Below are 25,467 nucleotides of genomic sequence, written 5' to 3'. Positions count from 1 at the left end.
AAGTTTACTTTCGATATGTTAAATGGCATTATGCTTATTCTTGTTATTCCGATCATAACTGTTTTATTAACGTTATGGTTGTTATTCTTGCAATAAATAAAACAAATAAAAAGAAATATTAGGCAACCCTTCTGGTATCTGACGGACTCCACCCAGGTGAGTAGACTGTAAGCTATTCATACAGACTCACTGTTGACAGACGCCTCCCTTTCCCCTGCCCCACCCTGTCTGCTCAGGTCACAGTTGCCAGTCATTGGCCACATACACACACACACCCCTCCCTTTCCTTTCACTTGGTTTGCTGATATGAGGATCTCTTTCTTCCCTTCATTCAGACTGTTCCAAGTATGCTAAGTGGAATGTAACACAGCTTGCTGCTCTGCTTGCTCTGAGCTCCATTTTCCTCTTGATTCTGATCTTCAGCGGTTGGTTTTCCTTTGTATCTAGGTAGGTTTTTACAGATCCTTTCGTTTGTTCTGAATTATGTATGATACTTTTGTTGTAGAGATTACCGCAACGTAACGTTCAGAAACTAGGTTTTGTCATAGCAACAGTTTAAAGAGTTAAATGCATTTACATGGACTGTCAGCCTCCAGTACTTATACTGTTTAATACATATCTGTCTTTTAAAATACTTTTTTTTCTCCTCCACCACCTACAGGATCGTCAGCCTACTGACTAAGCCATGACCCAAACCAGCATGTCCCGTGAGGAGGCCTACTCTGCCCTGATGAGGGGGTAAAGGAGCTGGACCTCAACGGGCCAAACATACCCAGCAACTTAGTACTGATTGGCGACCAAGCCTTCCCACTGGCCATGAACGCTTGTGGCCAGGTCCTAATGGCTGCCTCATTCTACGGCCGAGGCCGGGTGGTGGTGCTGGGCCACGAGGGCTACCTCACCGCCTTTCCTACCCTAGTGGAGAATGTCCTAACCTGGCTGACAGGCTCCTCCTGTGACAGCACTACCGTCGGCGTCCACCAGAGCTGTAAGGCCGTAGCCGACAACCTCAGCCACTCCAGCCTCCAACCCAAGGTGGGGGGCTTCTGCGAGGGTCTAGGAGTGTATGTGACAGATGCGTACTGCGTGGGCCCAGAGGTGAAGGAGCTGGTGGGGTTCCTGAAGGTGGGGGGCGGGCTGCTGATTGCTGGTCAGGCGTGTAGCTGGGCGGAGGAACACCCCAAACAGAACACCCTGCTGGGTTTCCCTGGGAACAAGGTGTCCAGCGTGGCTGGCATCTACTTCTCGGAGCACCTTGGGGAGCTGGGTACTCTCCCTGTGCCTCCACAGATCCCTTCCAACTGGCTGGCTGTGGCGTAAGTATTGGGCACTTCATAGAGAGAAGAGAAGGTGGTATATTAATATAGAGATACTGTAGTAAAACGGAAATGTGTACATGGTGGTATTTTGTGCCTCATCACCTCCTAGAACCAGGTGTGAAGAAAACAAAGAAGGGTTTTTATTTAACTTCAGAAATCACCTGGTTAAATAAATGTAAATAAATGGTTTAGTTGAGCTATTTTTATGTGTCTAACTTCTCTTGTCAAATCATACCTACCCTTTCACTCTCTTCTTTACCTAGGATAGGCAAGGACTTCAAGGATGACCTGGAGTTCCTGCTGGAGGGCGTGACAGAGTTTGATATCCAGGGCGGGGCTATTTTCTCAGAGGTGCTGGTACACGGCCCTCTCGCATTCCCCATCGGCACCACAAAGGACGGCAGGGCCTTTCTGGCTGGGGCATACTACGGCCAGGGCCGAGTCATCGTGATCACCCACGAGGGATACTTGGGCCGAGAGCAGATGTCCCCCTTCATGCTCAATGCCGTGCGCTGGTTAGACGAGGGCCGTAACGGCTTGGTAGGTGTCCTGCCCCAGCTCGGCTCCGCCCACACCCTGCTGAGCAAGTCGGGCCTGCCCTGTGAGAAGAGCGGCTTCAGGAAGGAGCTTAGCGTCTACGTCTGCACCTCCTACAGCGACGCCCAGGCCGATGAAATCCAGGACTTTGTAGCCGAGGGTGGGGGTCTGCTGATCGGGGGCCATGCATGGTACTGGGCCCAGACAAATCCGGGCCACAACACCATGACAGAGTACGCAGGTAACCATATCCTCAACAAGATGGGCCTCAGCCTGATGGGGAACACTCTGGATGCAGGCTGCTACAAGGCCCCAGTCCCGGGTCAGACCTGCTCCGAGGGCTTTCACTTCCGCCACCTGCTGCGCCGCTTTGCTGGCCACGTGACCCAGGGCGAGACGCTGACGGAGCATGAGGAGGCGGGTTTGAAGAAGCTTGGCAGCGACTGCGCCAATTACCTGCACATGCGGGCGCACGACTGTGCCTCGTACACCTCGGTGCTGGCCATGCTCACCGATGTGCTGAAGGAGACGGGCATCCCCCAGGTGTGCCACAGCTGCCCGGTGATAAGCGCCAAGGACCACCTGCTGCTCAGTGTAGGCGCACAGGTGTACAAGGTGTGCCAGGACCCAGACGCCCTACTGCCTTACCTGATCAAGGACCAGCCCATGATGCCCGCCTTGTCCAATGCCAGGGTTAGGATCAACTGTAATACAGCAGGTCAGTTAGCTCTCATTTGCACTCTAAAATGGAGGATCATGGGTCTAATGGAGATGGTTTAGTCTTGGGAAGCAATATGAAACACCAGGAGTAATGGCTTAGATAAAATGGGCGCAAGAAAATATCTTTCGCCATAGCTACTCTGCAAGCTCATTGGTTAGTGTGGGAATACATGTTTCTAGCCATACACTCACTATTATTCTACACAGTTGTGCTTGAGTATAATCACTGCTGAACATTGTCTTAGGAGGAGAGGAGTGGCTCAGCACTGGTCTGTTCCTTTCCCCTGGGATGAGGACGTACATGGCCATGCCACCACAACTCGTCAACCAGGGCTGGAAGGTATCAATACTGCTTTTTGTTTCGTCTTATCACTCTAAAGTCTATTGAATCAAATCATGTTTTATTTGTTTTGAGATCAAGCCCTTTACATGTTGATGCAAGAGCACTTTGTGGATTGATTGACTGATGCCCCTGTTACCATCAGGTCCAGATAGGCTGTCAGACTGACAACATTGGGAATTCGAACGAGCTGAGGCGAGCGCCAGTGGTTCATGAGCGCTTCCCCATAGACTCAGAGATGATGCAGGTGTGGAACCTGTGGGGCGGCCTCCTCTATCTCATCGCCCCTCCTAAGACCCAGGTGGAGGGGGTGGAGGTCATCATTCAGGGGGCTGTGCCGGCCCCCTACTACAAGACTGGTAAGTGGGTGAGTGGGAGAGGGAGGGAGGTGGGGCTCGATGATGCATTTTACACTTTGGTCTTATAATGCATCCAAGTGATGTATTACAAGGGTGTTACAGCTATGAGTTGTTATAACTCATGATGGCTTATATGAAGTGTTATAATGCGCCAAGTGTGCCATTATTATATTGCTGCCTCATAGAAAGTGTTACAGAAAGGGTATTTCAATGAGATTAACCTGGATAAATACCAGGTGAATAAAAGATAACACAAAGTCCATTACTCCATCCAGCCCCCTCATGTACTCATTTACAATGTCATGCAGGTGAAAGAGGACCCAAAAGCGACTTAACAGAAACAGAGTTTATTCAAGTCCAAACAGGGAATAACAGAAATCCTCTAGTCTGTAGAGGGGAATAACAGGAGAAGCGGCCACAGACTGCAGGTCGCTTCGGGTAGGCGCAGGCCGTAGTTGACAGAGACACCTGCTCACACGCAGCATCTGATGAAGGCAAAAAACACGACAGGACAGGGCGATACACAATCACAGCAAAAACACGACAGGACAGGGCGATACGCAATCACAGCATGGTGAATACTAAACAAGGAACCGACGGGACAGGAACGGAACACAAAGGAATAAATAGGGACTCTAATCAGGGGAAAGGATCGGGAACAGGTGTGGGAAGACTAAATGATGATTAGGGGAATAGGAACAGCTGGGAGCAGGAACGGAACGATAGAGAGAAGAGAGAGCGAGAGAGTGAGAGAGGGAGGGGGAGAGAGAGGGATAGTGTCATGCAGGTGAAGGAGGACCCAAACGCGACTTAACAGAAACAGAGTTTATTAATGCTCAAAACCAAATAACTGAAATCCTCTAGATAGTAGAGGGGAAAACAACTGGAGAAGCGGCCACAGACTGCAGGTCGCTTCGGGTAGGCGCAGGCCGTAGTCCACTGAGACACCTGCTCACACGCAGCGTCTGAAGAAGGCACAAAACACGACAGGACAGGGTGATACACAATCACGGCAAAAAACACGACAGGACAGGGCGAAACGCAATAACAGCATGGAATACAAAACAAGGAACCGACGGCACAGGAACGGAACACAAAGGAATAAATAGGGAGTCTAATCAGGGGAAAGGATCGGGAACAGGTGTGGGAAGGCTAAATGATGATTAGGGGAATAGGAACAGCTGGGAGCAGGAACGGAACGACAGAGAGAAGAGAGAGCGAGAGAGTGAAAGGGGAGGGGGAGAGAGAGGGATAGAACCAAACAAGACCAGCAGAGGGAAACGAATAGCATGGGGAGCACAGGGACAAGACATGACAATAAATGACAAACATGACAGTACCCCCCCACTCACCGAGCGCCTCCTGGCGCACTCGAGGAGGAATCCTGGCGGCAACGGAGGAAATCATCGATGAGCGAACGGTCCAGCACGTCCCGAGACGGAACCCAACTCCTCTCCTCAGGACCGTAACCCTCCCAATCCACTAGGTATTGGTGACCCCGTCCCGAGAACGCATGTCCATAATTTTATGTACTTTGTAAATAGGTGCGCTCGACAAGGACGGGAGGGGGAGGGAAGACGAACGGGGGTGCGAAGAAAGGGCTTAACACAGGAGACATGGAAGACAGGATGGACGCGACGAAGATGTCGCGGAAGAAGCAGTCGCACAGCGACAGGATTGACGACCTGGGAGACACGGAACGGACCAATGAACCGCGGAGTCAACTTACGAGAAGCTGTCGTAAGAGGAAGGTTGCGAGTGGAAAGCCACACTCTCTGGCCGCAACAATACCTTGGACTCTTAATCCTGCGTTTATTGGCGGCTCTCACCGTCTGTGCCCTGTAACGGCAAAGTGCAGACCTCACCCTCCTCCAGGTGCGCTCACAACGTTGGACAAACGCTTGAGCGGAGGGAACGCTGGACTCGGCAAGCTGGGATGAGAACAGAGGAGGCTGGTAACCCAGACTACTCTGAAACGGAGATAACCCGGTAGCAGACGAAGGAAGCGAATTGTGAGCGTATTCTGCCCAGGGGAGCTGTTCTGCCCAAGACGCAGGGTTCCTGAAAGAAAGGCTGCGTAGTATGCGACCAATCGTCTGATTGGCCCTCTCTGCTTGACCGTTAGACTGGGGATGAAACCCGGAAGAGAGACTGACGGACGCACCAATCAAACGACAGAACTCCCTCCAAAACTGTGACGTGAATTGCGGACCTCTGTCTGAAACGGCGTCTAACGGGAGGCCATGAATTCTGAATACATTCTCAATAATGATTTGTGCCGTCTCCTTAGCGGAAGGAAGTTTAGCGAGGGGAATGAAATGTGCCGCCTTAGAGAACCTATCGACAACCGTCAGAATCACAGTCTTCCCCGCAGACAAAGGCAGACCGGTAATGAAGTCTAAGGCAATGTGAGACCATGGTCGAGAAGGAATGGGGAGCGGTCTGAGACGACCGGCAGGAGGAGAGTTACCCGACTTAGTCTGCGCGCAGTCCGAACAGGCAGCCACGAAACGGCGCGTGTCACGCTCCTGAGTCGGCCACCAAAAGCGCTGGCGAATAGACGCAAGAGTGCCTCGAACACCGGGATGACCCGCTAACTTGGCAGAGTGAGCCCACTGAAGAACAGCCAGACGAGTGGAAACAGGAACGAAAAGGAGGTTACTAGGACAAGCGCGCGGCGACGCAGTGTGCGTGAGTGCTTGCTTAACCTGTCTTTCAATTCCCCAGACTGTTAACCCGACAACACGCCCATAAGGAAGAATCCCCTCGGGATCAGTAGAAGCCACAGAAGAACTAAACAGACGGGATAAGGCATCAGGCTTGGTGTTCTTGCTACCCGGACGGTAAGAAATCACAAACTCGAAACGAGCGAAAAACAACGCCCAACGAGCTTGACGGGCATTAAGTCGTTTGGCAGAACGGATGTACTCAAGGTTCTTATGGTCTGTCCAAACGACAAAAGGAACGGTCGCCCCCTCCAACCACTGTCGCCATTCGCCTAGGGCTAAGCGGATGGCGAGCAGTTCACGGTTACCCACATCATAGTTGCGCTCAGATGGGGACAGGCGATGAGAAAAATAAGCGCAAGGATGAACCTTATCGTCAGACTGGGAGCGCTGGGATAGAATGGCTCCCACGCCTACCTCTGAAGCGTCAACCTCGACAATGAATTGTCTAGTGACGTCAGGAGTAACGAGGATAGGAGCGGACGTAAAACGTTCTTTTAGAAGATCAAAAGCTCCCTGGGCGGAACCGGACCACTTAAAACACGTCTTGACAGAAGTAAGAGCTGTGAGAGGGGCAGCAACTTGACCGAAATTACGAATGAAACGCCGATAGAAATTAGCGAAACCTAAGAAGCGCTGCAACTCGACACGTGACCTTGGAACGGGCCAATCACTGACAGCTTGGACCTTAGCGGAATCCATCTGAATGCCTTCAGCGGAAATAACGGAACCGAGAAAAGTAACGGAGGAGACATGAAAAGAGCACTTCTCAGCCTTTACGTAGAGACAATTCTCTAAAAGGCGCTGTAGAACACGTCGAACGTGCTGAACATGAATCTCGAGTGACGGAGAAAAAATCAGGATATCGTCAAGATAGACAAAAACAAAAATGTTTAGCATGTCTCTCAGAACATCATTAACTAATGCCTGAAAAACAGCTGGCGCATTGGCGAGACCGAACGGCAGAACCCGGTACTCAAAATGCCCTAACGGAGTATTAAACGCCGTTTTCCACTCGTCCCCCTCTCTGATGCGCACGAGATGGTAAGCGTTACGAAGGTCCAACTTAGTAAAGCACCTGGCTCCCTGCAGAATCTCGAAGGCTGATGACATAAGGGGAAGCGGATAACGATTCTTAACCGTTATGTCATTCAGCCCTCGATAATCCACGCAGGGGCGCAGAGTACCGTCCTTCTTCTTAACAAAAAGAACCCCGCCCCGGCCGGAGAGGAAGAAGGCACTATGGTACCGGCGTCAAGAGACACAGACAAATAATCCTCGAGAGCCTTACGTTCGGGAGCCGACAGAGAGTATAGTCTACCTCGAGGAGGAGTGGTCCCCGGAAGGAGATCAATACTACAATCATACGACCGGTGAGGAGGAAGGGAGTTGGCTCGGGACCGACTGAAGACCGTGCGCAGATCATGATATTCCTCCGGCACTCCTGTCAAATCGCCAGGTTCCTCCTGAGAAGTAGGGACAGAAGAAATGGGAGGGATGGCAGACATTAAACACTTCACATGACAAGAAACGTTCCAGGATAGGATAGAATTACTAGACCAATTAATAGAAGGATTATGACATACAAGCCAGGGGTGACCCAAAACAACAGGTGTAAACGGTGAACGGAAAATCAAAAAGACATAGTCTCACTGTGGTTACCAGATACTGTGAGAGTTAAAGGTAGTGTCTCAAATTTGATACTGGGAAGATGACTACCATCTAAGGCAAACATGGGCGTAGGCCTGTCTAACGGTCTGAAAGGAATGTTATGTTTCCGAGCCCATGCTTCGTCCATGAAACTACCCTCAGCCCCAGAGTCAATCAAAGCACTGCATGTAGCACCGAACCGGTCCAGCGTAGATGGACCGACATAGTAGTACAAGATCTAGATGAAGGGACCTGAGTAGTAGCGCTCACCAGTAGCCCTCCGCTTACTGATGGGCTCTGGCCTCTTACTGGACATGAAATAACAAAATGTCCAGCAACTCCGCAATAGAGGCACAGGCGGTTGGTGATCCTCTGTTCCCTCTCCTTATTCGAGATGCGAATCCCTCCCAGCTGCATGGGCTCAGTCTCAAAGCCAGAGGGAGATGGTTGCGATGCGGAGCAGGGAAACACCGTTGATGCGAGCTCTCTTCCACGAGCCCGGTGACGAAGATCTACCCGTCGTTCTATGCGGATGGCGAGAGCAATCAAGGAGTCCACATCTGAAGGAACCTCCCGGGAGAGAATCTCATCCTTAACCACTGCGTGGAGTCCCTCCAGAAAACGAGCGAGCAGCGCCGGCTCGTTCCACTCACTAGAGGCAGCAAGAGTGCGAAACTCAATGGAATAATCCGTTATGGACCGTTCACCTTGGCATAAGGAAGCCAGGGCCCTAGAAGCCTCCTCACCAAAAACTGAACGGTCAAAAACCCGAATCATCTCCTCCTTAAAGTTCTGGAATCTGTTAGAGCAATCAGCCCTTGCCTCCCAGATAGCTGTGCCCCATTCTCGAGCCCGGCCAGTAAGGAGTGAAATGACGAAAGCAACCCGAGCTCTCTCTCTAGAGTATGTGTGGGGTTGGAGAGAGAACACAATCTCACACTGCGTGAGAAAGGAGCGGCACTCAGTGGGCTGCCCGGAGTAGCAAGGTGGGTTATTAACCCTGGGTTCAGGAGGCTCGGCAGGCCAGGGAGAAACAGGTGGCACGAGACGTAGACTCTGGAACTGTCCAGAGAGGTCGGAAACCTGAGCGGCCAGGTTCTCCACGGCATGACGAGCAGCAGACAATTCCTGCTCGTGTCTGCCGAGCATGGCTCCTTGGATCTCGACGGCAGTGTAACGAGCGTCTGAAGTCGCTGGGTCCATTCTTTGGTCGGTTCCTTCTGTCATGCAGGTGAAGGAGGACCCAAACGCGACTTAACAGAAACAGAGTTTATTAATGCTCAAAACCAAATAACTGAAATCCTCTAGATAGTAGAGGGGAAAACAACTGGAGAAGCGGCCACAGACTGCAGGTCGCTTCGGGTAGGCGCAGGCCGTAGTCCACTGAGACACCTGCTCACACGCAGCGTCTGAAGAAGGCACAAAACACGACAGGACAGGGTGATACACAATCACGGCAAAAAACACGACAGGACAGGGCGAAACGCAATAACAGCATGGAATACAAAACAAGGAACCGACGGCACAGGAACGGAACACAAAGGAATAAATAGGGAGTCTAATCAGGGGAAAGGATCGGGAACAGGTGTGGGAAGGCTAAATGATGATTAGGGGAATAGGAACAGCTGGGAGCAGGAACGGAACGACAGAGAGAAGAGAGAGCGAGAGAGTGAAAGGGGAGGGGAGAGAGAGGGATAGAACCAAACAAGACCAGCAGAGGGAAACGAATAGCATGGGGAGCACAGGGACAAGACATGACAATAAATGACAAACATGACAGGGAAAGAACCAAATAAGACCAGCAGAGGGAAACGAATAGAATGGGGAGCACAGGGACAAGACATGATAATAAATGACAAACATGACAGTACCCCCCACTCACCGAGCGCCTCCTGGCGCACTCGAGGAGGAATCCTGGCGGCAACGGAGGAAATCATCGATGAGTGAACGGTCCAGCACGTCCCGAGACGGAACCCAACTCCTCTCCTCAGGACCGTAACCCTCCCAATCCACTAAGTATTGGTGACCCCGTCCCCGAGAACGCATGTCCATGATCTTATGTACCTTGTAAATAGGTGCGCTCTCGACAAGGACGGGAGGGGGAGGGAAGACGAACGGGGGTGCGAAGAAAGGGCTTAACACAGGAGACATGGAAGACAGGATGGACGCGACGAAGATGTCGCGGAAGAAGCAGTCGCACAGCGACAGGATTGACGACCTGGGAGACACGGAACGGACCAATGAACCGCGGAGTCAACTTACGAGAAGCTGTCGTAAGAGGAAGGTTGCGAGTGGAAAGCCACACTCTCTGGCCGCAACAATACCTTGGACTCTTAATCCTGCGTTTATTGGCGGCTCTCACCGTCTGTGCCCTGTAACGGCAAAGTGCAGACCTCACCCTCCTCCAGGTGCGCTCACAACGTTGGACAAACGCTTGAGCGGAGGGAACGCTGGACTCGGCAAGCTGGGATGAGAACAGAGGAGGCTGGTAACCCAGACTACTCTGAAACGGAGATAACCCGGTAGCAGACGAAGGAAGCGAATTGTGAGCGTATTCTGCCCAGGGGAGCTGTTCTGCCCAAGACGCAGGGTTTCTGAAAGAAAGGCTGCGTAGTATGCGACCAATCGTCTGATTGGCCCTCTCTGCTTGACCGTTAGACTGGGGATGAAACCCGGAAGAGAGACTGACGGACGCACCAATCAAACGACAGAACTCCCTCCAAAACTGTGACGTGAATTGCGGGCCTCTGTCTGAAACGGCGTCTAACGGGAGGCCATGAATTCTGAATACATTCTCAATAATGATTTGTGCCGTCTCCTTAGCGGAAGGAAGTTTAGCGAGGGGAATGAAATGTGCCGCCTTAGAGAACCTATCGACAACCGTCAGAATCACAGTCTTCCCCGCAGACAAAGGCAGACCGGTAATGAAGTCTAAGGCAATGTGAGACCATGGTCGAGAAGGAATGGGGAGCGGTCTGAGACGACCGGCAGGAGGAGAGTTACCCGACTTAGTCTGCGCGCAGTCCGAACAAGCAGCCACGAAACGGCGCGTGTCACGCTCCTGAGTCGGCCACCAAAAGCGCTGGCGAATAGACGCAAGAGTGCCTCGAACACCGGGATGACCAGCTAACTTGGCAGAGTGAGCCCACTGAAGAACAGCCAGACGAGTGGAAACAGGAACGAAAAAGGAGGTTACTAGGACAAGCGCGCGGCGACGCAGTGTGCGTGAGTGCTTGCTTAACCTGTCTTTCAATTCCCCAGACTGTTAACCCGACAACACGCCCATAAGGAAGAATCCCCTCGGGATCAGTAGAAGCCACAGAAGAACTAAACAGACGGGATAAGGCATCAGGCTTGGTGTTCTTGCTACCCGGACGGTAAGAAATCACAAACTCGAAACGAGCGAAAAACAACGCCCAACGAGCTTGACGGGCATTAAGTCGTTTGGCAGAACGGATGTACTCAAGGTTCTTATGGTCTGTCCAAACGACAAAGGAACGGTCGCCCCCTCCAACCACTGTCGCCATTCGCCTAGGGCTAAGTGGATGGCGAGCAGTTCACGGTTACCCACATCATAGTTGCGCTCAGATGGCGACAGGCGATGAGAAAAATAAGCGCAAGGATGAACCTTATCGTCAGACTGGAAGCGCTGGGATAGAATGGCTCCCACGCCTACCTCTGAAGCGTCAACCTCGACAATGAATTGTCTAGTGACGTCAGGAGTAACGAGGATAGGAGCGGACGTAAAACGTTCTTTTAGAAGATCAAAAGCTCCCTGGGCGGAACCGGACCACTTAAAACACGTCTTGACAGAAGTAAGAGCTGTGAGAGGGGCAGCAACTTGACCGAAATTACGAATGAAACGCCGATAGAAATTAGCGAAACCTAAAAAGCGCTGCAACTCGACACGTGACCTTGGAACGGGCCAATCACTGACAGCTTGGACCTTAGCGGAATCCATCTGAATGCCTTCAGCGGAAATAACGGAACCGAGAAAAGTAACGGAGGAGACATGAAAAGAGCACTTCTCAGCCTTTACGTAGAGACAATTCTCTAAAAGGCGCTGTAGAACACGTCGAACGTGCTGAACATGAATCTCGAGTGACGGAGAAAAAATCAGGATATCGTCAAGATAGACAAAAACAAAAATGTTCAGCATGTCTCTCAGAACATCATTAACTAATGCCTGAAAAACAGCTGGCGCATTGGCGAGACCGAACGGCAGAACCCGGTACTCAAAATGCCCTAACGGAGTGTTAAACGCCGTTTTCCACTCGTCCCCCTCTCTGATGCGCACGAGATGGTAAGCGTTACGAAGGTCCAACTTAGTAAAGCACCTGGCTCCCTGCAGAATCTCGAAGGCTGATGACATAAGGGGAAGCGGATAACGATTCTTAACCGTTATGTCATTCAGCCCTCGATAATCCACGCAGGGGCGCAGAGTACCGTCCTTCTTCTTAACAAAAAGAACCCCGCCCCGGCCGGAGAAGAAGAAGGCACTATGGTACCGGCGTCAAGAGACACAGACAAATAATCCTCGAGAGCCTTACGTTCGGGAGCCGACAGAGAGTATAGTCTACCTCGAGGAGGAGTGGTCCCCGGAAGGAGATCAATACTACAATCATACGACCGGTGAGGAGGAAGGGAGTTGGCTCGGGACCGACTGAAGACCGTGCGCAGATCATGATATTCCTCCGGCACTCCTGTCAAATCGCCAGGTTCCTCCTGAGAAGTAGGGACAGAAGAAACGGGAGGGATGGCAGACATTAAACACTTCACATGACAAGAAACGTTCCAGGATAGGATAGAATTACTAGACCAATTAATAGAAGGATTATGACATACTAGCCAGGGATGACCCAAAACAACAGGTGTAAACGGTGAACGGAAAATCAAAAAAGAAATAGTCTCACTGTGGTTACCAGATACTGTGAGGGTTAAAGGTAGTGTCTCAAATCTGATACTGGGAAGATGACTACCATCTAAGGCGAACATGGGCGTAGGCTTCTCTAACTCTCTGAAAGGAATGTCATGTTTCCGAACCCATGCTTCGTCCATGAAACAACCCTCAGCCCCAGAGTCTATCAAGGCACTACATGTAGCACCGAACCGGTCCAGCGTAGATGGACCGACAAAGTAGTACAGGATTTTGATGGAGAGACTTGAGTAGTTGCGCTCACCTGTAGCCCTCCGCTTACAGATGAGCTCTGGCTTTTACTGGACATGAATTAACAAAATGTCCAGCAACTCCGCAATAGAGGCACAGGCGGTTGGTGATCCTCCGTTCCCTCTCCTTAGTCGAGATGCGAATCCCTCCCAGCTGCATGGGCTCAGTCTCAAAGCCAGAGGAGGGAGATGGTTGCGATGCGGAGCAGGGAAACACCGTTGATGCGAGCTCTCTTCCACGAGCCCGGTGACGAAGATCTACCCGTCGTTCTATGCGGATGGCGAGAGCAATCAAAGAGTCCACATCTGAAGGAACCTCCCGGGAGAGAATCTCATCCTTAACCACTGCGTGGAGTCCCTCCAGAAAACGAGCGAGCAGCGCCGGCTCGTTCCACTCACTAGAGGCAGCAAGAGTGCGAAACTCAATAGAATAATCCGTTATGGACCGTTCACCTTGGCATAAGGAAGCCAGGGCCCTAGAAGCCTCCCCACCAAAAACTGAACGGTCAAAAACCCGAATCATCTCCTCTTTAAAGTTCTGGAACTTGTTAGAGCAATCAGCCCTTGCCTCCCAGATAGCTGTGCCCCATTCTCGAGCCCGGCCAGTAAGGAGTGAAATGACGTAAGCAACCCGAGCTCTCTCTCTAGAGTATGTGTTGGGTTGGAGAGAGAACACAATCTCACACTGCGTGAGAAAGGAGCGGCACTCAGTGGGCTGCCCGGAGTAGCAAGGTGGGTTATTAACCCTAGGTTCTGGAGGCTCGGCAGGCCAGGAAGTAACAGGTGGCACGAGACGTAGACTCTGGAACTGTCCAGAGAGGTCGGAAACCTGAGCGGCCAGGTTCTCCACGGCATGGCGAGCAGCAGACAATTCCTGCTCGTGTCTGCCGAGCATGGCTCCTTGGATCTCGACGGCAGTGTAACGAGCGTCTGAAGTCGCTGGGTCCATTCCTTGGTCGGTTCCTTCTGTCATGCAGGTGAAAGAGGACCCAAAAGCGACTTAACAGAAACAGAGTTTATTCAAGTCCAAACAGGGAATAACAGAAATCCTCTAGTCTGTAGAGGGAATAACAGGAGAAGCGGCCACAGACTGCAGGTCGCTTCGGGTAGGCGCGCAGGCCGTAGTTGACAGAGACACCTGCTCACACGCAGCATCTGATGAAGGCAAAAACACGACAGGACAGGGCGATACACAATCACAGCAAAAACACGACAGGACAGGGCGATACGCAATCACAGCATGGTGAATACTAAACAAGGAACCGACGGGACAGGAACGGAACACAAAGGAATAAATAGGGACTCTAATCAGGGGAAAGGATCGGGAACAGGTGTGGGAAGACTAAATGATGATTAGGGGAATAGGAACAGCTGGGAGCAGGAACGGAACGATAGAGAGAAGAGAGAGCGAGAGAGTGAGAGAGGGAGGGGGAGAGAGAGGGATAGAAAGAGGGAAAGAACCAAATAAGACCAGCAGAGGGAAACGAATAGAATGGGGAGCACAGGGACAAGACATGATAATAAATGACAAACATGACATACAATGTCTGTCTGGGCCCCCTTTGACTTCATCCAGGCAAAATATATATTTTCACCTCTTTAAAAAAAACAATCCCAGAGTTGTATTCATGTATTCTGATCTGCTATTCATGTATTCCTAATTCATAATTGAGTTGCTTCCTGCTCTCTGTTGCCATTTTGAATGTACGTTGATGACGGCTGCCACAGATTAAAGAGGAAATGACAGAGCCGTTGTTCTGTGTGAAACACCTGTAGAATACAGAGATACACTATGCTTAGAACAGCGATGCTCTCACATACTGTGTAATTGCAGCTGTGTTACTAAAACTGAACTCCCCGCTGTTATGAGAATTGATTTTCAATGTGCTACTCATCATTGTGGTAGGAAATCACACTGTACCAAATGTTTGTCTGGTAATAGTCATCTTGAAGGCCATTTAATGTATGTTGCTCACCTATGCTAGGCCAATGAATTTCATGATTGATTATGAAGAGGTACACAGCCTAGTTACAACACCTCGTGAAAGTAATAAATTCAGTGAAATGATCCAGGATTTTCCTCCAACCCTTGCCTCTCTCCTGTCTCTAGGGGTGACCACGCCTGCAGACTGGGCCGTTCTGCGGACCGCCCCTTCCCCCTGGGCAGAGATGGAGTTTGAGAACATCATCCTAACCGTCCACTCTGACGTAGTCCGAGGTCTGGATCGGCCTGACCTGGTGGCAGCTCTCTGGGATGACATCATGAGGGGGGTAGCTGACCTGGCCTCCATCCCCGCCAAGTTCCCACGCAAGGAGCGCTTCGTGGCCGACGTCCAGATCTCCCATGGTCAGCGTCTGTCCCTTTTATTTCATAGCGTGGACAAACTGTCTTGACTGGAATTGACTATGGTAGGGGACCAGTGATTGTGTAATTGCTGGATATGAACAGGAAAAAGAGAGATTATCTGAAAAGACGTTGACCCAAATATTTCAAAAATGTATTATGAGTCAGATAGGACAGACCCTTTACAGTTTCTAGGGAGCAAGAGTGACCTACATTCTTAGAAAAAGAGCTTCTATCTAGAACCAAAAAGGGTTCTTCGGCTGTCTTCATAGGAGAACCCTTTTGGTTCCAGGTAGAACCATTTTTGCTTCAATATAGAACCCTAAAGGGTTCTACCTATCGGTACAGCCGTAGAACCCTTTTGGAACAATTTTTTAAAGAGTGTATTGGAGTGGACTGCACAACCTCTGCCCTGAAAGTATCCAGACATTGAGCCGACCCTCTTCCCCCCCCCCCCCCCCCCCCCTCACCCACAGGCTTCATGCATGCAGGCTACCCTATCATGATACAATCCTCCTCCGCCCCAGACCTGATGAACCCTGTGGCAGCCCGCAGCTCGGGCCTGTGGGGGGGCAATCCACGAGCTGGGCCACAACCAACAGAGAGGAGTCTGGGAGTTCCCCTCACACACCACTGAGTGCACGTGTAACCTGTGGTCCGTGTACGTGCACGAGGAGGTGTTGGGGGTGAAAAGGGATCAGGCCCACCCCAACATGGCGCTGGCCAACCGACAGAGCCGTGCCGAGGGGTACGCTAAAGGGGGCAGGAATCTGGCCAGCTGGGACATGTGGGTGGCACTGGAGACCTACATGCAGGTGACAGGAGATTCTAGTGATGTGTACTGTGTAGTACGCCCTGCTGCAGAGTATGTTGTGTACAAATCCTACAGTTAGTGCTTGTGAACGACCGATAGGAAAATATAGATGCTTAAAAAAAGTTACTTTATCTCGGGTTGAGTTTGTGTAAGCAGTTTCTCTTTGTCGTCCTCCTTCCCACCAGCTCCAGGACCAGTTTGGCTGGGACGCCTTCAAGAAGGTGTTTGCTGCCTACCACACCATGCAGAACGTGCCCAATGACAACCAGGGAAAGATGAACCTGTATGCTGAGACCTTCTCCCTGGCGGTCAATAGGAACCTGGCTCCCTTCTTCAAGGCCTGGGGCTGGCCCATTGAGCCCGCTACAGAGGAAAAGCTCTCTAACATGCCAGTGTGGAGCGACCACCCTATGGCCCAGTATGACTGAACAATAGAGGAGGTCACCCCCTTATATTGGGGGTCACAGGTCAGGGATTGCTGGTGAAGGGTAGGTACCGTTTGGTGATGGGTTAAGGTAAAGGAGTGGTGACTATGAGTTTGCTGGCCTGGTGTAGAAATGCTACTGTAAGAATCATAGTTGCTCGTCACAAAGGGCTTATTCTGAAGTCTCATGTGTTTTTGATACTGTATACAAAGCTAAAGAAATCTACCTCTTTTTATATACATTATATTATTCTTGCTTATTCCAAGAAAGCACAGATAAAGAATAATAAAAGATGTATCTCTCCAAACATAGTTCTTTATTTATCCACTGTAGTTCATGATGTCATTTTCACAGTAGGAAGCACTTGACTTGGCTGAAAGACTGAAACTTATGCGTGAACTGAAGTTTTAGCTCACATTGCCACTGTCAAATAAGGATTAGAAACCCATGAGTGGGAGAAACTACTCCTCGGGCACTGCCTGGCAGTTGTTGTGAAACAACTCCCCTACTGGCGCGTTGGAGTACTGCTGCAGGAAACCGTTCAGCTCCAGCAGCGAGCGCTGGTCCACTCGGTTCTGCTCGGTGTTGAGGGCGGTGGCGCCACCGCTACGGACAGGCTCACCGTTGTTGTCCACACAGCAGTAGGCGTTCCAGATGTACTCGGGGATGTTGACGCGTCGGACGTTGTCCTTGACAATCCAGTTGTCTGTGGAGGGGATGGCGCCCACCAGCACGTAGGCCTGGGCGCACTGGGCCTTGAACAGGTCGGTGAGCTGGGACTCGTGGCGGACCCAGGCGTTCTGGTTGAGCTTGGGGTTCTGGGGCACCACGTTGGTCAGGGTGAAGGTGGCGTTACGACTGGGGACTTGGGGAGGAAAGGAAGGGGGGTGACCGTGTGAGATTAAGAAGGAGCGAGAAAGAGGAGGGAAATACTGTCGGTTTAATCATTTGTCATGAGATTAATTCGTGTTACAGATTAGCAATGGCATGTTGAGGCCCACTTGGAGTCAACTTTGAGGCAACGTTGTGTGTTTGCTGGGTTGTGTATAAAAACTTGGGTTTACCTTGTACTTAACTTTCAGCTCAATAGTCGACCATCACAGTAGTCCACACTGAACTAAGAAACAATTCTAAGAAACCTAACAACATTGGTATTGAAATGTTGTTGCATGAAATCTGTTCAAAGCAGAGCCGGTATTGTGGAGGAGACTACCTGCATGGTGTCCATTGGGGTTGAGATGGCCGCGGTCGAAGCCAGAGTGGGTGTAGTCCTCATTGAGTGCCTGTCTCTCGCCCAGGTAAACCCCAGGGTGATCTTTCCCCAGCCAGTACCCATCCTTCATCTCTGCCCCCACGTAAGGTTCACGAGCTGGGAGGGAAAGTAAACTGCTGTTACAACCCCAAGCTTCAGATCAATTCAAAACCTAAAATATCATTGATCTTTCTCAACTTTTTAGGCATCTAATAAAAAATGTTCCCCAATTTATTTTGGCAACAATCTGCCGTTTTTGAATTTGGGTCACCAACATAGGAGTTATGGATGTGAGTTGTTGAGACCGTCCTGTGGCAGGCCTGTTTCTAGCCACAGACACATCTGCCCTGTTCTCATGACCCACCTGTGGCTCCACAAACCAGCGCTTCTCCCTGCCTCCTCCGTTGCTGGGCTGGAAGCGGTAGGCTGAATACACAGCAATGCGGTGGTTGGTGTCGTACAGCGTGGCAAAGTGGTACCTGTTGTAGAAGCGCTGGCACAGGCGGGCAGCGCCGGGGTGGCAGCCCCCCAGCCCGGTACCTTCCCCTGGTAGAAATACTCAACACACTCCGGGATGTCTTCGAAGTTGGCCAGCACGTCCCCCTCAACGAGGGACAGGGTTCCAGCCAGGAGAACACACAGGGCTACCGGGACCGACATTATTGGATGGGGCGTTCCTACTTCCTAGCTGATTGCTTTCTCCTCGTGTTCTCTGGTCACGACTAGCTGTGTCTGTCCACTCACCTGTCCAGCACCAAGCTGTGCCTCTGAAGCAGAGCCCAATGGTTGAACCTGTGTAGCCCGTTTAACCAGCACTGCCCCTTTTACATTTACATTACATTTAAGTCATTTAATCTGCTTTTCACTTGTTACACTCTCATTTCCTCTATCTCTGCTCGCTTGACACTTGAAGGTTACATGGGACTGGATAGATTAAAATGTACATGGTTCTCTCAGGTGGGGTGTATGTGACATAGACCAGCTGTTATGCGTTTGCTGTGTGTACTCTGTTTATTTGCAACTTCTGTAATGCTGTATTTTCACTGTATTTCATTGGTGGTGAGGAGAATGTTGATGCGTGGAGAACTTGACTTGCTCTGTCAGGTCATCTGTCTCTCCAGAGACAGATCGTCCGTCCATGATCGTCTGATCTTCAATAGGAAGCCCAGTACTCAGCGTTTGGGCACTGAGATTTGTGTATACTGTTTTGTGATTGGAAGGCGTATACAGTACAGTGTGTGTTCATGTTAGTCATCAGTATGATGTCCGTGTGGTGTCATGCCTCCTATACAGGAAGCAGCTGTCTTAACACAAGCAGTCTGCCCTATGAACAATAACAATCCATTCCTATAGCAACAAATCTAATTGTATTCATGACATGCGCCGAATACAACTGGTGTTGACTACACTGAAATGCTTGCTTACGAACCTTTCCCAACAATGCAGAATTTAAAAATAATAATATATTTTTTTAACTAACACAAGGAATAAAATCAAATACACAAGAACGGAGCTTTATACAGGAAGTACCAGATCAATGTGCAGAGGACAGAGGTATTTGATATAAATAAGTACATGAAGGCAGGGTTAAGTGACTAGGCATTTGGGATAGATAATAATAAGAATAAAATGAAGCGCAAGCTAGCAGCAGAAAATTTGTGCAAAAGTGTGTGTGTGTGTGTGTGTGTGTGTGTGTGTGTGTGTGTGTGTGTGTGTGTGTGTGTGTGTGTGTGTGTGTGTGTGTGTGTGTGTGTGTGTGTGTGTGTGTGTGTGTGTGTGTGTGTGTGTGTGTGTGTGTGAGAGAATGTGTCAGGGTTTTATATGTGCATATGGTGGTATATTGAGTGTGTAGGGTCAGTGCAAGACAGTCCGTGCAGATAGTTTGGGTACCATTAATTGACTATTTAACTGAGAAATGAACATCAGAAATTGATTGCAACGTACAGTACCGGTCAAACCTCTAAATGACACATTTCTCCTTTAGGTCTCAATCTTATGGTAGAGCTTTGATGAAGTAGTCAAAGTCGATGGCTAAATCTTGGTTATGTAACACTAGTCTCATATGTTGGTTTCCCAGGTAAGGGTCAACCTGGCTAGATTCCTGGTCTGGTCCCACCCACTTGGCACATGCGCTCGTCCACTAACCGTAAGAGGCACGAGGGGAAAATAGTGCAGATCAGATTAGAGAGATCAAAACCAGGGAGTTAACCAGGCATGGTTTTCCCACAACCGTATGAGGACACTTAAATCATTTGACTATAAACTTGTTAATTCAGATTTACTGTATACGGTGCAGTCTTAGATTTCTCATGTATAGTAAGTACTTTGCTGTGGCCGTGCCGTCTCAACATATTTCATGTAAATCATTCACACCGTGTTACATTCAAAGCGGTAACTGGCTGTCATATATTGTGTCTGGTTGCTCCATTCACAGACACAGTACTACAGTACATTGTAATGGGGGTTGGTGCTGCTCTTAAAGTCTGCCACTAGATGTCAGGTTTGTATCAGATGTTTGGGGGTGTAACGGGGAGGCCTGGATCATCATGGGACATCCTTAGAGATGGAAGAGGGAGACAAGGGGTCAGAATAACGTGGGTAGGAAGAGAGGGGAATAGGCTAGTAGCAGTCTGTTGGATGGATTTACAGAATTTGGGATAAGGTGGAAGTGGGAATTTTGCCAAGGAACGGATGGAAGAACCAGTATCCAAGAATATATGTATTTTTATCTACACATTTCTCCCAAGGAAAAGAGTGTGCACTAGTGAAGATTCTGGTGGCCCTCTTTTTCTTGTGTGTTTTTTTACATTTATTTGGCTTCTGGAAGGTGAAGAATGGAATTCAGGATTTGTTTCACTTGCCAGGTCTCCAGGACTTACAGTATGATAGATGCCTATTCTCCAATATATCACATACAAACATTGTAGCTCAAAGAGAACCTGTTTACTTTCAAGCTGTAAGAGGTTCAAGTAATGCAATCATACTTTGGTAGATCATTATATTTTGGGGAGAAAAGTGCACATGTGGGTTTATGGATCTAAGATCCAAACCATCTATTGTAAATAACATATTTATGACACTTAACACATAATGGGATGAATTTACAGCTTCTCGCATTTTCCTCAGAAATACACAAACATTGCTGGATTGGTGGGTGTTCAGAGACTCCACACAAACACACACCACAGCAGACGTTTTCAGGGGTTACAACTTTTATTTATGATGGTTTGTTAATGAAAAAAGAAGTCAGGAGAGAAAAATGTGGAAAAATTGGGTGCCTCGATAAAGACAGATGAATTTACAGTGAATGAATGACAGCTATGCAGTTGCAGTCAATATTTCAAAGCGTTCCCAGGTAGAGAAGGAAAAAACAACCCACGTGTCCAGGAAGATTTGATCTCCATCAGGGTAAATACTAACAAATTCATTTTATCCAGTGTTTCTTCCAACAGACAGTTACAAGAAAGGAAAATGTGCACAACACTCACACAGGAATATCTTATTTTGGTAATAAAAAGTGCAAGCAAGATCACAGCACGATAATTTACAAGAGGGCCAAAATCCTGCTTCGTTTGAAGACTGGCCAATAATCTTTCCTTTCTAATCCCACCCCCAGTCTAAAGATGGGGAGGGAGTGAAGGATGCTGAGATGGAACAGGATAGATCACTGGGTGACCCCCTATCTTTCAGCTCAGTCTCTGGGGGTCAAAGGTCATATCTGAGCTAGAGTCACCCCTCTTTCTGCAACTGCATCCTCTCAGAGAGTACAATCAAAGTAGTTTGACTCCACCACATCCTCTTAAATGCCAGGAATAAATTCAGAAGTAAAGGCTTATTATCAGTGAGATCAGTTCACCTCACCCACACAGAATCACGTCATCCCCTGGCTATTACCTCAGTACCGGCTCTGAACACAACTCTGATTGGATATTGGTGGGAAACTTAAATAAAAGGATGAAACCGTAATGTTGTGAAGGTTTTCACATTGTCCTTTTAATGGACAGACTCCTCAAAAGACAATCTATCATGACACTACAGCCAGTAGAATGACATTCTGTCACTCTGGCCGATCCTAGATCTGTGTGCTGTCTTACCAACTCTAAACAGATCTGGGATCAGGCAACTGTCACTCGGGGCCAACTACAGTAGCAAGGACTGAGGCCTCAGCAGTACCCATTCTAACACAGCACACTAGTGTTAACTGTAGTCTTGAATGTATCGTCATGCAGCTTGTGTCATGGAGAGGAAGTTTGAAAAATAATAACCGTCGACTGACTGTTTGTTTTTCTATGACCTCATGATTAGATTAAAGAGACAATGTGTACACCCCAAATGGGACCCTATTCCCTATGTGGTGCACTATTTTTCTCCCAGAGCCCGATGGCCACTGTTCAAAATAGTGCACTACAAAGAGGAAAGGGTGTAATTTGGAACAGAACCACTGACAGACAGCACCTTTAAGTCTGCCTGTGTCTCCCCCCCCCCTCTCTCTCTGTCACACACATAGACACACACCCGTACACACACATGCCAAACAAACACACTGTGCAAAATGTTTGAAATACAAAAACACCAACAAAAACAAATAAGAGAAATATAAAAACAAAAATAGAAAGAAATTGTATTTTTGAGTTCATATTTTGATGTGCACTGAAAATTTTATTTTATTTGAGACGGTGAATTATGAAATTGCAATTAGTCTTTTTGATAGACGGAGAGAGTGACAATCTATTTACAGCAAAATGCCTCCCAACTTAAAGCTCTAGGAAGAGGAATCATTGGACCAATCAAAGTTGCAGCGTGATGCAATAGTCCAGTCAGGCCACTGGGGGAGGGGACTTTGGGTTGAAAAAAATACTTGTCTCTGTACAAGCTCACAAACACATGCTGGCATCCCAGTTAGTAGAGAGAACAGTCTATGACTAAGGTGGCTGGAGTCTTTGACGATTTTTAGGTCCTTCCTCTGACACCGCCTGGTATAGAGGTCCTGGATGGCAGGAAGCTTGGCCCCAGTGATGTACTGGGCTGTACTTCCCTCTGTAGCGCCTTGCGGTCAGAGGCCGAGCAGTTGCCATACCAGACAGTAATGCAGTCAGTCAGGATGCTCTCGATGGTGCAGCTGTAGAACCTTTTGAGGATCTGAGGACCCATGCCAAATCTTTCACTACAGCCTCGTTGATGAGAATGGGGGCGTGCTCAGTCCTTCTTTCCCCGTAGTCCACCCTTACCACCTGGGGTGGCACAGGATCCAGTTGCAGAGGGAGGTGTTTAGTCCCAGGGTTCTTAGCTTAGTTATGATCTTTGAGGGCACTATGGTGTTGAACGCTGAGCTGTAGCATTCTCACATACAGTAGGTGTTCCTTTTGTGCAGGTGGGAAAGGGCAGTGTGGAGTACAATAGAGATTGCGTCATCTGTGGATCTGTTGGGCAGGTATGCAAATTGGAGTGGGTCTAGGTTTTCTGGGATAATGGTGTTGATGTGAGCCATATACTGAACTCTTGAACTTTAAATTGAATTCAAGCCCTAATTTGAGTTTGACGACGATCACAGTTAAAGTTGTTTCTCACTGTATCCCCCCCCCCTCCTATTTCAATTAGTTTGGTGGTTTACCGAACATCAAGAAATCAGTGTTAGCTAGTTAGTAACATTATCTGGAAGCTAGCAAAATGTAGAGGGAGCTGTCGTAACCCAGGTGGATACTGTCAACTATATGAACGATTTTGACACTCCCCCAGAAGTAACGGTACCGAAGTAGGGAGTAAATTTGTTTTCGGTACAGGTGTCCAATAACCCCTTCGAAACCCCCCAACCTGAAGAGATTACGAGAAAGTGATGCCGGGCAGACTAAACCACCCCAGCCTATCACCAATGAAGGCAATCCAGGGTTTAATTAAACAAGAAATTTGACGAACAAGCTATTCGGTTGAATGGCTTTAATGAGATGATTCATAAAAATACCCTCTAGATTGCAGACGTTTCCAAAACGACAGATTTGAATGTAGCAGGCATTAAGGGTATCACCACTGTTGAAAAATTACATTTATGCCCCGACCAAAGAAAACGAGGAGCTGCGCACAAGCCAGTGCTGAACAGGACCGATACAAGCGCCGAAGGGGGCTGCGACTGAACAGGTTACCTGAAACTGATGGTGAGAATATCAGAGGGATTGTGTTTGTCATTATTGGGAAGTTTGTTCCATATCACTCTGCTACCCTGATCATCGCGGTAAGATGTTGTACACAGTCTCGGAGACAAGAGAAAGGAGAAGAACAGACAGACAGGTCATCATTATGTTTGCGTTGAGCGGTTGAAGAACGTGAGAGACGAGGTTTGGAGAGCTGCGAAGCTGGTGCCGATCTGCAGGGGGAAAGTCATTCGCTTTGCAGTAGAATTGAGCAAGCGCGACAGGGATGCCGGTGCGAAGCTGTGGCCACAAGTCGACGAGGCAAGACGCAGGTAGTAAAAGCATTCTTTCGCCAGGGGTTTGCTGTCATTGACCGCCGCAGGGTGGAGGAACGTGACTGACTGATTCACGCTTTACGAGTTAAAGCCATATACTTTTTCAACTGGTGAGTTTATTCCTGCAGTCGTTTATCTGAACACGGCATATAGGTGATATTGCATAGGGCGGTAATGTTTGTAGTGGCGAGTTTTTGGATGTGAGCATTAACCAATGTAAGCATACTAAATGTGTTTTTTGTTCATTTTGTTTCAAGATCGATATTATGTAAGTACATCTCCAATTGTTTTAATATGGCTTGATTATCCTTCAGAGATGTATTTATTTTAAGTTTGAGAGTTCAATTGAAGATGTAAACTATTTTCCTTTGTATGGTCGTTACTGTTCGTCAAGTTCATTCTGATGGGGCGTATGCTACTTTTATATTATTCAGGGTCCCTGTTTAGTTTTAGACAACTCTTTTTCTAGGATACTCTTCAATATTTATCTTTCCTTTTTATGTCATGTTTTGTCTTATATTGTCTTGTCATTTTGCTTTCCCTTCTGTTCGTTTCCCCCTGCTGGTCTTATTAGGTTCGTTCCCTTTTTTCTCTCTCCCTCCCTCTCTCGCCTCTCTCTATCGTTCCGTTCCTGCTCCCAGCTGTTCCTATTCTCCTACTCAATCATCTAGTCTTTTCACACCTGTTCCCTATCTTGCCCTCTGATTAGAGTCCCTATTTCTCCCCTTGTTTTCCGTTTCTGTCCTGTCGGATCCTTGTATTATGTTCGCCGTGCTGTGTCTTTGTCTCGCCCTGTCGTGTCTTGTTTCCCTCAGATGCTGCGTGTGAGCAGGTGTCTGAGTCTGCTACGGTCGGTGCCTTCCCGAGGCAACCTACAGTTAATGGTCGAGTCTCCAGTCTGTCCTCGTCACTACGAGTGGAATTTAGTTTTTTAGGTTTTGTTTTCTGCTCTGATTGTCCAGGAGTATTGCCTATATCCATTACTGGAATAAAGACTCTGTTTTCGCCAAGTCGCTTTTGGGTCCTCATTCACCTGCATAACATTTTATCCCTAAACACCAAGGGTTTACGTAACAATATAAGACGCAAGTTTATTTTTCGTTTTTGTAAAGATTCATCAAATGGCAATTGTTTTTTTATTTCTAGAGACACATTCCTCAGATGCCAACTTGTGACAAGATCATGTTTAGCCATGGCTCATCTCATTCTGCTGGTGTGGCAATACTTTTCAGACGTTTTCCAGGTACCGTTTTAGAAAGCAGGTGTGATGACGGTCACTGGATATATATTGTTTTTTAATATAAAGGGTCACGTTACATATAGGTAAATATGTATGGTTATAGCATAAAGTAAAA

General features: G+C 48.7%; 1 protein-coding gene and 1 pseudogene across 2 annotated transcripts; one reads left to right on the top strand and one right to left on the bottom strand.

Annotated features, from left to right (window-relative positions):
• The first annotated feature begins 308 nt into the window (after positions 1-308).
• Positions 309-16,567, top strand: LOC124018618 (annotated as a pseudogene). The gene is made up of 8 exons (XR_006835647.1): positions 309-447; positions 662-1,316; positions 1,583-2,574; positions 2,822-2,916; positions 3,062-3,275; positions 14,928-15,164; positions 15,638-15,976; positions 16,161-16,567. The product of XR_006835647.1 is annotated as a TRPM8 channel-associated factor homolog (transcript).
• A 128-nt stretch (positions 16,568-16,695) lies between these two features.
• Positions 16,696-18,469, bottom strand: LOC124018617 (endonuclease domain-containing 1 protein-like). Its single transcript, XM_046333957.1, is given in 5 exon segments — positions 16,696-17,265; positions 17,614-17,751; positions 17,754-17,769; positions 18,017-18,171; positions 18,174-18,469. Coding segments are annotated over 5 exon segments (852 nt in total). The 5' UTR covers positions 18,313-18,469; the 3' UTR covers positions 16,696-16,861.
• Positions 18,470-25,467: the final 6,998 nt, after the last annotated feature.

This window comes from Oncorhynchus gorbuscha, unplaced genomic scaffold (assembly GCF_021184085.1).
Source record: "Oncorhynchus gorbuscha isolate QuinsamMale2020 ecotype Even-year unplaced genomic scaffold, OgorEven_v1.0 Un_scaffold_5516, whole genome shotgun sequence".
Classification (NCBI taxonomy): domain Eukaryota; kingdom Metazoa; phylum Chordata; class Actinopteri; order Salmoniformes; family Salmonidae; genus Oncorhynchus; species Oncorhynchus gorbuscha.
This window is presented reverse-complemented; position numbering and strand designations above follow the sequence as displayed.